Source organism: Scyliorhinus canicula, chromosome 18 (assembly GCF_902713615.1).
Source record: "Scyliorhinus canicula chromosome 18, sScyCan1.1, whole genome shotgun sequence".
NCBI lineage: Eukaryota > Metazoa > Chordata > Chondrichthyes > Carcharhiniformes > Scyliorhinidae > Scyliorhinus > Scyliorhinus canicula.
The window spans coordinates 1,188,208-1,202,133 of record NC_052163.1 but is presented as its reverse complement, the minus strand read 5'-3'; the positions used below and the strand labels follow the sequence as shown (position 1 = coordinate 1,202,133).

At 50.4% G+C, this 13,926-nt stretch overlaps 1 protein-coding gene across 1 annotated transcript in view; it reads right to left on the bottom strand.

Moving 5' to 3' along the window:
• The window catches only part of LOC119953531 (ras-associating and dilute domain-containing protein-like), a 134,266-nt gene that overhangs the window by 71,432 nt on the left and 48,908 nt on the right, over positions 1-13,926 (bottom strand). Inside the window, 3 exon segments of the mRNA XM_038777901.1 lie at positions 1,133-1,245; positions 2,461-2,624; positions 11,525-11,562. Coding sequence (XP_038633829.1) covers positions 1,133-1,245; positions 2,461-2,624; positions 11,525-11,562 — 315 coding nt within the window.

The window sequence follows — 13,926 nt, the reverse complement described above, 5'->3', positions numbered from 1 at the left end:
GTAGTTCTCTTTCAGGAGATCGATGCCGACTCAATGTGCCAAATGGCCATCTTCTGCTCTGTAGGAATTCTATAATTCTCACTCGTGCATCCACACATAATTACTCACCTCCCTTATTTACGCCTTCCTTCAACATAGTGCAGCACTCCCTCAGTACTGACCCTCTGACAGTGCGGCACTCCCTCAGTACTGACCCTCTGACAGTGCGGCGCTCCCTCAATACTGACCCTCTGACAGTGCGGCACTCCCTCAGTACTGACCCTCTGACAGTGCAGCACTCCCTCAGCACTGACCCTCTGACAGTGCAGCACTCCCTCAGTACTGACCCTCTGACAGTGCAGCACTCCCTCAGTACTGACCCTCTGACAGTGCGGCACTCCCTCAGTACTGACCCTCTGACAGTGCGGCACTCCCTCAGTACTGACTCTCTGACAGTGCGGCACTCCCTCAGTACTGACCCTCTGACAGTGCGGCACTCCCTCAGTACTGACCCTCTGACAGTGCGGCACTCCCTCAGTACTGACCCTCTGACAGTGCGACGCTCCCTCAGTACTGACCCTCTGACAGTGCAGCACTCCCTCAGTACTGACCCTCTGACAGTGCAGCACTCCCTCAGTACTGACCCTCTGACAGTGCGGCTCCCTCAGTACTGACCTCTCTGACAGTGCGGCCTCCCTCAGTACTGACCCTCTGACAGTGCGGCACTCCCTCAGTACTGTCCCTCTGACAGTGCGGCGCTCCCTCAGTACTGACCCTCTGACAGTGCAGCACTCCCTCAGTACTGACCCTCTGACAGTGCGGCACTCCCTCAGTACTGACCCTCTGACAGTGCGGCACTCCCTCAGTACTGACCCTCTGACAGTGCGGCACTCCCTCAGTACTGACCCTCTGACAGTGCGGCACTCCCTCAGCTACTGAGTCACAGTTTAGTTTGTCAGAACGTGTCAGCATTGTGATAGCCTCCATTAGATGAATTTTGTTCTGTCATGACAAGAACTCCAGTTACACTTATGTCTGCAAAGACTGTCACATTAGATGTCCCTCTTCCACCCCCACGACCCAGCATACTGGCGATGTTTGACAGAATGGGGCCCAGGGACAGGATCAGACTGTCAGAAGGGAAGACACTGACCTTGGTGAGGTAGTAGACTGACTGCTGAAAGGTGAACATGATGACCTCCTCCAGCACGGTCATGGCCTCTTCACTGGCTGCCTTGGTGGATGAGAACTGATCGTTCTGGCAAGCTGTGGAGATAGGATAATGAGGTCAAATATAGACACCAAACATTTTCATCTCAATACAGGCTACCCACAATCGCATGACCAAACAGTACATCCCATCAAAACTCAGTGCGAGTGAATGTATGGCAATGTGTGACCCTATGCAGTCATGTGTGACCCTGTGCAGAGTTGTGTGACCCTGTGTGCACGCGTCTGACCCTGTGCGCAGACGTGTGACCCTGTGAAGAATTATGCGTGACCCTGTGCGCAGACGTGTGACCCTGTGCGCAGACGTGTGACCCTGTGCGCAGACGTGTGACCCTGTGAAGAATTATGCGTGACCCTGTGCGCAGACGTGTGACCCTGTGCGCACGCGTGTGACCCTGTGTGCAGACGTGTGACCCTGTGTGCAGACGTGTGACCCTGTGCGCAGACGTGTGACCCTGTGTGCAGACGTGTGACCCTGTGTGCAGACGTGTGACCCTGTGCGCAGACGTGTGACCCTGTGCGCAGACGTGTGACCCTGTGCGCACGCGTGTGACCCTGTGCAGAATTATGTGTGACCCTGTGCGCAGACGTGTGACCCTGTGCGCAGACGTGTGACCCTGTGCAGAATTATGTGTGACCCTGTGCGCAGACGTGTGACCCTGTGTGCAGACGTGTGACCCTGTGTGCAGACGTGTGACCCTGTGTGCAGACGTGTGACCCTGTGTGCAGACGTGTGACCCTGTGTGCAGACGTGTGACCCTGTGTGCAGACGTGTGACCCTGTGTGCAGACGTGTGACCCTGTGCGCAGACGTGTGACCCTGTGCGCACGCGTGTGACCCTGTGCAGAATTATGTGTGACCCTGTGCGCAGACGTGTGACCCTGTGCGCAGACGTGTGACCCTGTGCGCAGACGTGTGACCCTGTGCGCACGCGTGTGACCCTGTGCAGAATTATGTGTGACCCTGTGCGCAGACGTGTGACCCTGTGTGCAGACGTGTGACCCTGTGTGCAGACGTGTGACCCTGTGTGCAGACGTGTGACCCTGTGTGCAGACGTGTGACCCTGTGTGCAGACGTGTGACCCTGTGCGCAGACGTGTGACCCTGTGCATAATTATGTGTGACCCTGTGCGCAGACGTGTGACCCTGTGTGCAGACGTGTGACCCTGTGTGCAGACGTGTGACCCTGTGCGCAGACGTGTGACCCTGTGCGCAGACGTGTGACCCTGTGCAGAATTATGCGTACACTCACCATACTGATCCATGTGCTGCTCCCATGTTAACAGTATGGGAACCTCCTGTTGAATGAAGTGCAGCAGTTCAATGGAATTGGACATCCAGTAAATGAGAGGCCGCAGGCCTGGGATCAATTCGGTCATTTTGATGACAGCAACTTCTCCATTGTTCTCACTGACACTGTTATAGGGAACATCAAATGATTGAGATCAGTCAGAGCACAACACAGACAAAACAGAGGCAAGGCAAGGAAATTACACCTCATGCAGAGTGGGGAGTGAAGCTGATCCATAGAATGATCCAGCACAAAGAGGCCATTCAGCCCTCTGTCTCAGTGCTGGCCCTTTACTAGAACTATCCAATAAGTCCCAGTTACTCCCATCCCTCTGCTCTTTGCCCATAACATGGCATATTCTCCCTCTGCAATAATTCATTGAGTTCTTCTCTTTATTATTATTGAACCTGCTTCCACTCAGAACAGACAGTGTACTCCAGCCCACAACAACTCGCTGCATCAGGTTTCGTTGTTAAGTCGCCTCTGCGTCTTTTGCCAATTGCTTGAAATCTGTATCCTCAAGTTACAGGGAGATACTCTCTGCTTATTTACTCTCACAAAACCCTTCAGCATTTTGAACATCTCTGTGTTTGAAGGAAAACAAGGCCAGCTTCTCCATTCTCTCCAGATAACCGGAATTTCTTGTGCCTGGTAACATTACAGTCAATCTCCTACTCACCCTCTTGGCATCTTTGCAGATGTGCAGAGCGCAGAATTAGACAGTACTCCTGCGGGAATACTGTGTCCACTTTCAGTGAGTGAGAGCTGATTTGTGGGAGACACTCCCAACCCTGAATCTCTCACACACCATCAGGCTCTGTACTCACATAGTTACCGACGCATGCTAGGGGCAGCACTTGACAGGAAAATGCAGCCGTCACGTTTTCAGCTTCAGTCAAACACACCACCACAAGGACACTACTACCTCCTGGTCACACGTGGAAGGAGCTACAATGTGATTGGCTGCCATGGGGATATAGCCCCATTATTGGAGAATCCTGCCCTATATTCCCCAAGTCACCGACAGTATCCATGTGCCAACGTGATGCAATTTGTCACACTTTTTAACTCTGGTTCACTCTGGCCCATTGCCTGAGAAGGCCGGAATTTCGATAGCAACTTTACAGCTATTGAAATAGTCAGCAAGTGCAGTAGCTGTTGTAATATATAAAACACAGCAGCCAATTTGTATATTGCTAACTCTAAAAAGCCCAACAACTTCTCCTTATACAGCATATTTAATGTAATGAAACATCCCAAAATCCTTCACAGGAGCTTTACAGAATGACAACTGATACTGAGCCACAAAGGGAGGTTGTTTCCACTGTAGTTGACCGGGGGGGGGGGGGGAGGGGGGGGTTGGTTTTTGTTCTTTGGTTTTTACTATGGTTGTTTGGTCAATATTGTTTTGTTGTTTATATTTTGTGAAAATTTTTATGAAAATTATTTTTTTTTAAATAAAATAAGGGGGAGCACAATTAGGACTGAGTTGAGGGGGAACTTCTTCACCCAAAGGGTTGTGAATCTATGGAATTCCTTGCCCAGTGAAACAGTGGAGGCTCCTTCATTGGATGTTTATGAGACAAAGATAGATATATTTTTGAACAGTAAAGGAATTAAGGGTAACGGTGAACGGGTGGGTAAGAGGAACTGAGTCCACAAAAAGATCAGCCATGATCTCATTAAATGGCGGAGCAGGCTCGAGGGGCCAGATTGTCGATTCCTGCTCCCAGTTCTTATGTTCTTATTATGTCGCTGCAGAGGGAATTGGACACACGGCTCGCCGAGAGGCAGGAGTACTGCCCACTAAGCCATGGCTGAATGTAATCAGGCTTGACACTCGCAATGCAGTACTGAGGGAGTGCAGCACTGTCAGAGGGTCAGTACTGAGGGAGTGCTGCACTGTCAGAGGGTCAGTACTGAGGGAGTGCTGCACTGTCAGAGGGTCAGTACTGAGGGAGTGCTGCACTGTCAGAGGGTCAGTACTGAGGGAGTGCTGCACTGTCAGAGGGTCAGTACTGAGGGAGTGCTGCACTGTCAGAGGGTCAGTACTGAGGGAGTGCAGCACTGTCAGAGGGTCAGTACTGAGGGAGTGCAGCACTGTCAGAGGGTCAGTACTGAGGGAGTGCTGCACTGTCGGAGGGTCAGTACTAAGAGAGTGCCGCACTGTCAGAGGGTCAGTACTGAGGGAGTGCCGCGCTGTCAGAGGGTCAGTACTGAGGGAGTGCCGCACTGTCAGAGGGTCAGTACTGAGGGAGTGCCGCACTGTCAGAGGATCAGTACTGAGGGAGTGCCGCACTGTCAGAGGGTCAGTACTGAGGGAGTGCTGCACTGTCAGAGGGTCAGTACCGAGGGCGTGCCGCACTGTCAGACGGTCAGTACCAAGGGAGTGCCGCACTGTCAGAGGGTCAGTACTGAGGGAGTGCTGCACTGTCAGTGGGTCAGTACTGAGGGAGTGCTGCACTGTCACAGGGTCAGTACTGAGGGAGTGCCGCACTGTCAGAGGGTCAGTACTGAGGGAGAGCCGCACTGTCAGAGGGTCAGTACTGAGGGAGTGCCGCACTGTCAGAGGGTCAGTACTGAGGGAGTGCTGCACTGTCAGAGGGTCAGTACTGAGGAAGTGCCGCACTGTCAGAGGGTCAGTACTGAGGGAGTGCCGCACTGTCAGAGGGTCAGTACTGAGGGAGTGCCGCACTGTCAGAGGGTCAGTACTGAGGGAGTGCCGCACTGTCAGAGGGTCAGTACTGAGGGAGTGCTGCACTGTCAGAGGGTCAGTACTGAGGGAGTGCTGCACTGTCAGAGGGTCAGTACTGAGGGAGTGCTGCACTGTCAGAGGGTCAGTACTGAGGCAGTGCTGCACTGTCAGAGCATCAGTAGTGAGGGAGTGCCGCACGGTCAGAGGGTCAGTACTGAGGGAGTGCCGCACTGTCAGAGGGTCAGTACTGAGGGAGTGCCGCCCTGTCAGAGGGTCAGTACTGAGGGAGTGCCGCACTGTCAGTGAGACTCGTACAGAGTGGAGGATTGAAATTTGGTAATTTGGTGCAGTGAGGTAATTCGGTGCAGAGTGTGAGGAGGTGCTCTTTAACCCTGGTAAGTGACTGGTAAGTAGTCTCTCTTTTTCTTTTCATTGTCTAATTTACTTATTTTTATTTTGAAATTGTAGTTGTTTAAGTTTACCAAGGGTTTAAGACATGGCAGGAGATCCCAGACCCGTGTCATGCTCCTCGTGTGCGATGTGGGAGCTCAGGAACACGTCCACTGTCCCTGGCTCCTTCACGTGCAAGAAGTGTGTTCAGTTGCAGCTCCTGTTAGACCGCTTGACAGCTCTGGAGCTGCGGATGGACTCACTTTGGAGCATCCGCGATGCTGAGGAGGTCGTGGATAGCACGTTTAGCGAGTTGGTCACACCGCAGGTGAAGGTTACTGAGGGAGATAGAAAATGGGTGACCAAAAGAAAGAGCAAGAGTAGGAAGGCAGTGCAGGTGTCCCCTGCGGTCATCTCCCTGCAAAACAGATATACCGCTTTGGATACTGTTGAGGGAGATGGCTTACCAGGGGAAGGCAGCAGCAGCCAGGTTCATGGCACCGTGGCTGGCTCTGCTGCACAGCAGGGCAGGAAGAAAAATGGCAGGGCTATAGTGATAGGGGACTCGATCGTAAGGGGAATAGACAGGCGGTTCTGTGGACGCAATCGAGACTCCAGGATGGTATGTTGCCTCCCTGGTGCAAGGGTCAAGGATGTCTCGGAGCGGCTGCAGGACATTCTGGGGGGGGAGGGTGAACAGCCAGCTGTCGTGGTGCACATAGGCACCAACGATATAAGTAAAAAACGGGATGAGGTCCTACAAGCGGAATTCAGGGAGTTAGGAGTTAAACTAAAAAGTAGGACCTCAAAGGTAATAATCTCAGGATTGCTACCAGTGCCACGAGCTAGTCAGAGTAGGAATGTCAGGATAGATAGGATGAATGCGTGGCTCGAGAGATGGTGCAAGAGGGAGGGATTCAAATTCCTGGGGCATTGGGACCGGTTCTGGGGGAGGTGGGACCAGTACAAACCGGACGGTCTGCACTTGGGCAGGACTGGAACCGATGTCCTAGGGGGGGTGTTTTCTAGAGCTGTTGGGGAGGGTTTAAACTAATGTGGCAGGGGGATGGGAACCAATGCTGGAAGTTGGAAGGTAGTAAAACAGGGACAGAAACAAAAGGAAGTAAGGGGAAAAGTGCAAGGCAGAGAAGACATAGTCAGAAATCCATAAGGGCGACAGTACAAGGTACAGTGACTGAGGGGAGCACAGTGAATAGGCACAGTAATAACAAAAGGAATAAAACTGGAGATGTTAAGATTCAAAACAGAGGTAAAAAAACCAACATAAGTGTACTTTACCTGAATGCTCGTAGTATTCGGAATAAAGTAAATGAGTTGGTGGCACAAATCATCGTGAAGGACTATGATTTAGTGGCCATTACTGAAACATGGTTAAAGGATGGTCACGACTGGGAGTTAAATATCCGAGGGTATCAAACTATTCGGAAGGACAGAGTGGATGGTAAGGGAGGTGGTGTTGCTCTGTTATTTAAGGATGACATCCGGGCAATAGTAAGGGATGACATCGGTGCTATGGAGGATAAGGTTGAATCCATTTGGGTGGAAATCAGGAATAGTAAGGCGAAAAAGTCACGGATAGGAGTAGTCTATCGGCCACCAAATAGTAACGAGATGGTGGGGCAGGCAATAAACAAAGAAATAACTGATGCATGTAGAAATGGTACAGCAGTTATCATGGGGGATTTTAATCTACATGTCGATTGGTTTAACCAGATCGGTCAAGGCAACCGTGAGGAGGAGTTTATAGAATGTATCCGCGATAGTTTCCTAGAACAGTATGTAATGGAACCTACGAGGGAACAAGCGGTCCTAGATCTGGTCCTGTGTAATGAGACAGGATTGATTCATGATCTCATAGTTAGGGATCCTCTCGGAAGGAGCGATCACAATATGGTGGAATTTAAAATACAGATGGAGGGTGAGAAAGTAAAATCAAATACTAGTGTTTTGTGTTTAAACAAAGGAGATTACAAGGGGATGAGAGAAGAACTAGCTAAGGTAGACTGGGAGCTAAGACTTTATGGTGGAACAGTTGAGGAACAGTGGAGAACCTTCCAAGCGATTTTTCACAGTGCTCAGCAAAGGTTTATACCAACAAAAAGGAAGGACGGAAGAAAGAGGGAAAATCGACCATGAATATCTAAGGAAATAAGGGAGAGTATCAAATTGAAGGAAAAAGCATATAAAGTGGCAAAGATTGCTGGGAGATTAGAGGACTGGGAAATCTTTAGGGGGCAACAGAAAGCTACTAAAAAAGCTATAAAGAAGAGTAAGATAGAGTATGAGAGTAAACTTGCTCAGAATATAAAAACAGACAGTAAAAGTTTTTACAAATATATAAGACAAAAAAGAGTGGCTAAGGTAAATATTGGTCCTTTAGAGGATGAGAAGGGAGTTTTAATAATGGGAAATGAGGAAATGGCTGAGGAACTGAACAGGTTTTTTGGGTCGGTCTTCACAGTGGAAGACACAAATAACATGCCAGTGACTGATAGAAATGAGGCTATGACAGGTGAGGACCTTGAGACGATTGTTATCACTAAGGAGGGAGTGATGGGCAAGCTAATGGGGCTAAAGGTAGACAAGTCTCCTGGCCCTGATGGAATGCATCCCAGAGTGCGAAAAGAGATGGCTAGGGAAATTGCAGATGCACTAGTGATAATTTACCGAAATTCACAAGACTCTGGGGTGGTCCCGGTGGATTGGAAATTAGCAAACGTGACGCCACTGTTTAAAAAAGGAGGTAGGCAGAAAGCAGGAAATTATAGGCCAGTGATTTTAACTTCGGTAATAGGGAAGATGCTGGAATCTATCATCAAGGAAGAAATTGCGAGGCATCTGGATAGAAATTGTCCCATTGGGCAGACGCAGCATGGGTTCGTAAAAGGCAGGTCGTGCCTAACTAATTTAGTGGAATTTTTTGAGGACATTACCAGTGCAGTAGATAACGGGGAGCCGATGGATGTGGTATATCTGGATTTCCAGAAAGCCTTTGACAAGGTGCCACACAAAAGGTTGCTGCATAAGATAAAGATGCATGGCATTAAGGGTAAAGTAGTAGCATGGATAGAGGATTGGTTAATTAATAGAAAGCAAAGAGTTGGGATAAATGGGTGTTTCTCTGGTTGGCAATCAGTAGCTAGTGGTGTCCCTCAGGGATCCGTGTTGGGCCCACAATTGTTCACAATTTACATTGATGATTTGGAGTTGGGGACTAAGGGCAATGTGTCCAAGTTTGCAGATGACACTAAGATGAGTGGTAAAGCGAAAAGTGCAGAGGATACTGGAAGTCTGCAGAGGGATTTGGATAGGTTAAGTGAATGGGCTCGGGTCTGGCAGATGGAATACAATGTTGACAAATGTGAGGTTATCCATTTTGGTAGGAATAACAGCAAACGGGATTATTATTTAAACGATAAAATATTAAAGCATGCCGCTGTTCAGAGAGACTTGGGTGTGCTAGTGCATGAGTCACAGAAGGTTGGTTTACAAGTGCAACAGGTGATTAAGAAGGCACATGGAATTTTGTCCTTCATTGCTAGAGGGATGGAGTTTAAGACTAGGGAGGTTATGTTGCAATTGTATAAGGTGTTAGTGCGGCCACACCTGGAGTATTGTGTTCAGTTTTGGTCTCCTTACTTGAGAAAGGACGTACTGGCGCTGGAGGGTGTGCAGAGGAGATTCACTAGGTTAATCCCAGAGTTGAAGGGGTTGGATTATGAGGAGAGGTTGAGTAGACTGGGACTGTACTCGTTGGAATTTAGAAGGATGAGGGGGGATCTTATAGAAACATTTAAAATTATGAAGGGAATAGATAGGATAGATGCGGGCAGGTTGTTTCCACTGGCGGGTGACAGCAGAACTAGGGGGCATAGCCTCAAAATAAGGGGAAGTAGATTTAGAACTGAGTTTAGGAGGAACTTCTTCACCCAAAGGGTTGTGAATCTATGGAATTCCTTGCCCAGTGAAGCAGTTGAGGCTCCTTCATTACATGTTTTTAAGGTAAAGATAGATAGTTTTTTGAAGAATAAAGGGATTAAGGGTTATGGTGTTCGGGCCGGAAAGTGGAGCTGAGTCCACAAAAGATCAGCCATGATCTCAATGAATGGCGGAGCAGGCTCGAGGGGCCAGATGGCCTACTCCTGCTCCTAGTTCTTATGTTCTTATGTTCTTATGTCAGAGGGTCAGTACCGAGGGCTTGCCGCACTGTCAGACGGTCAGTACCAAGGGAGTGCCGCACTGTCAGAGGGTCAGTACTGAGGGAGTGCCGCACTGTCAGAGGATCAGTACTGAGGGAGTGCGGTACTGTCAGAGGGTCAGTACTGAGGGAGTGCTGCACTGTCAGAGGGTCAGTACTGAGGGAGTGCCGCACTGTCAGAGGATCAGTACTGAGGGAGTGCGGTACTGTCAGAGGGTCAGTACTGAGGGAGTGCTGCACTGTCAGAGGGTCAGTACTGAGTGAGTGCCGCACTGTCAGAGGGTCAGTACTGAGGGAGTGCCGCACTGTCAGAGGGTCAGTACTGAGGGAGTGCCGCACTGTCAGAAGGTCAGTACGGAGGGAGTGCTGCACTGTCGGAGGGTCAGTACTGAGTGAGTGCCGCACTGTCAGAGAGTCAGTACTAAGAGAGTGCTGTACTGTCAGAGTGTCAGTACTGAGGGAGTGCCGCACTGTCAGAGGATCAGTACTGAGGGAGTGCCGCACTGTCAGAGGGTCAGTACTGAGGGAGTGCCGCACTGTCAGAGGGTCAGTACTGAGGGAGTTCTGCACTGTCAGAGGGTCAGTACCGAGGGCATGCCGCACTGTCAGGCGGTCAGTACCAAGGGAGTGCCGCACTGTCAGAGGGTCAGTACTGAGGGAGTGCCGCACTGTCAGAGGATCAGTACTGAGGGAGTGTCGCACTGTCAGAGGATCAGTACTGAGGGAGTGCTGCACTGTCAGGGGTCAATACTGAGGGAGCGCCGCACTGTCAGAGGGTCAGTACTGAGGGAGTGTGGTACTGTCTGAGGGTCAGTACTGAGGGAGTGCTGCACTGTCAGAGGATCAGTACTGAGGGAGTGCTGCACTGTCGGAGGGTCAGTACTGAGTGAGTGCCGCACTGTCAGAGAGTCAGTACTAAGAGAGTGCTGTACTGTCAGAGGGTCAGTACTGAGGGAGTGCTGCACTGTCAGAGGGTCAGTACTGAGGGAGTGCCGCACTGTCAGAGGGTCAGTACTGAGGGAGTGCCGCACTGTCAGAGGATCAGTACTGAGGGAGTGCTGCACTGTCAGAGGGTCAGTACTGAGGGAGTGCTGCACTGTCACAGGGTCAGTACTGAGGCAGTGCTGCACTGTCAGAGGGTCAGTACTGAGGGAGTGCCGCACTGTCAGAGGATCAGCACTGAGAGAGTGCCGCACTGTCAGAGGGTCAGTACTGAGGGAGTGCTGCACTGTCAGAGGGTCAGTACTGAGGGAGTGCTGCACTGTCAGAGGGTCAGTACTGAGGGAGTGCTGCACTGTCAGAGGGTCAGTACTGAGGGAGCTCCGCACTGTCAGAGGGTCAGTACTGAGGGAGTGCCGCACTGTCAGAGGGTCAGTACTGAGGGAGCTGCACTGTCAGAGGGTCAGTACTGAGGGAGTGCCGCACTGTCAGAGGGTCAGTACTGAGGGAGTGCTGCACTGTCAGAGGGTCAGTACTGAGGGAGTGCTGCACTGTCAGAGGGTCAGTACTGAGGGAGTGCTGCACTGTCAGAGGGTCAGTACTGAGGGAGCTCCGCACTGTCAGAGTGTCAGTACTGAGGGAGTGCTGCACTGTCAGAGGGTCAGTAATGAGGGAGTGCCGCACTGTCAGAGTGTCAGTACTGAGGGAGAGTAGTTACTGCCCCAGTCAGCAGATTTCACATAATCACTTCAACAACAGACAGGGTTCAGCCATGCACTTACTGATCTCTCTGCTTCGTTGCGAGCACCTTCGTTTTCTCCTAAGTATGAAAAGAACAGTTTTTAGACAATACACCCTCCCTGTGTATTGAGTGTTAGAGAAAAGGGTGTGGGGTATATCAGTGTTACAGTGAGGGGTATATCAGAGTGTTACAGTGAGGGGTGTGGGGTATATCAGTGTTACAGTGAGGGGTGTGGGGTATATCAGTGTTACAGTGAGGGGTGTGGGGTATATCAGAGTGTTACAGTGAGGGGTGTGGGGTATATCAGAGTGTTACAGTGAGGGGTGTGGAGTATATCAGTGTTACAGTGAGGGGAGTGGGGTATATCAGAGTGTTACAGTGAGGGGTGTGGGGTATATCAGAGTGTTACAGTGAGGGGTGTGGGGTATATCAGTGTTACAGTGAGGGGTATGGGGTATATCAGAGTGTTACAGTGAGGGGAGTGGGGTATATCAGAGCGTGACAGTGAGGGGTGTGGGGTATATCAGAGTGTAACAGTGAGGGGTGTGGGGTATATCAGAGTGTTACAGTGAGGAGTGTGGGGTATATCAGAGTGTTACAGTGAGGGGTGTGGGGTGTATCAGTGTTACAGTGAGGGGTGTGGGGTATATCAGTGTTACAGTGAGGGGTGTGGGGTATATCAGAGTGTTACAGTGAGGGGTGTGGTGTATATCAGAGTGTTACAGTGAGGGGTGTGGGGTATATCAGTGTTACAGTGAGGGGTATGGGGTATATCAGAGTGTTACAGTGAGGGGTGTGGGGTATATCAGTGTTACAGTGAGGGGTGTGGGGTATATCAGAGTGTTACAGTGAGGGGTGTGGTGTATATCAGAGTGTTACAGTGAGGGGTGTGGGGTATATCAGTGTTACAGTGAGGGGTGTGGGGTATATCAGAGTGTTACAGTGAGGGAAGTGGGGTATATCAGTGTTACAGTGAGGGCTGTGGGGTATATCAGTGTTACAGTGAGGGGTGTGGGGTATATCAGTGTTACAGTGAGGGGTGTGGGGTATATCAGAGTGTTACAGTGAGGGGTATATCAGTGTTACAGTGAGGGGTGTGGGGTATATCAGAGTGTTACAGTGAGGGGTGTGGGGTATATCAGAGAGTTACAGTGAGGGGTGTGGGGTATATCAGTGTTACAGTGAGGGGTGTGGGGTATATCAGAGTGTTAGAGTGAGGGGTGTGGGGTATATCAGTGTTACAGTGAGGGGTATGGGGTATATCAGTGTTACAGTGAGGGGTGTGGGGTATATCAGAGTGTTACAGTGAGGGGTGTGGGGTATATCAGTGTTACAGTGAGGGGTATGGGGTATATCAGAGTGTTACAGTGAGGGGTGTGGGGTATATCAGTGTTACAGTGAGGGGTGTGGGGTATATCAGAGTGTTACAGTGGGGGGTGTGGGGTATATCAGAGCGTTACAGTGAGGGGTGTGGGGTATATCAGTGTTACAGTGAGGGGTGTGGGGTATATCAGAGTGTTACAGTGAGGGGTGTGGGGTATATCAGTGTTACAGTGAGGTGTGTGGGATATATCAGTGTTACAGTGAGGGGTATGGGGTATATCAGAGTGTTACAGTGAGGGGTGTGGGGTATATCAGTTTTACAGTGAGGGGTGTGGGGTATATCAGTGTTACAGTGAGGGGTGTGGGGTATATCGGTGTTACAGTGAGGCGTGTGGGGTATATCAGTGTTACAGTGAGGGGTGTGGGGTATATCAGTGTTACAGTGAGGGGTGTGGGGAATATCAGTGCTACAGGGAGGGGTGTGGGGTATATCAGTGTTACAGTGAGGGGTGTGGGGTATATCAGTGTTACAGTGAGGGGTGTGGGGTATATCAGTGTTACAGTGAGGGGTGTGGGGTATATCAGTGTTACAGTGAGGGGAGTGGGGTATATCAGAGTGTTAGTGACGGGTTTGGGGTATATCAGTGTTACAGTGAGGGGTGTGGGGTATATCAGTGTTACAGTGAGGTGTGTGGGGTGTATCAGTGTTACAGTGAGGGGTGTGGGTATATCAGTGTTACAGTGAGGGGTGTGGGGTATATCAGTGTTACAGTGAGGGGTGTGGGGTATATCAGAGTGTTACAGTGAGGGGTATATCAGTGTTACAGTGAGGGGTGTGGGGTATATCAGAGTGTTACAGTGAGGGGTGTGGGGTATATCAGAGAGTTACAGTGAGGGGTTTGGGGTATATCAGTGTTACAGTGAGGGGTGTGGGGTATATCAGAGTGTTACAGTGAGGGGTGTGGGGTATATCAGTGTTACAGTGAGGGGTATGGGGTATATCAGAGTGTTACAGTGAGGGGTGTGGGGTATATCAGTGTTACAGTGAGGGGTGTGGGGTATATCAGAGTGTTACAGTGGGGGGTGTGGGGTTTATCAGAGCGTTACAGTGAGGGGTGT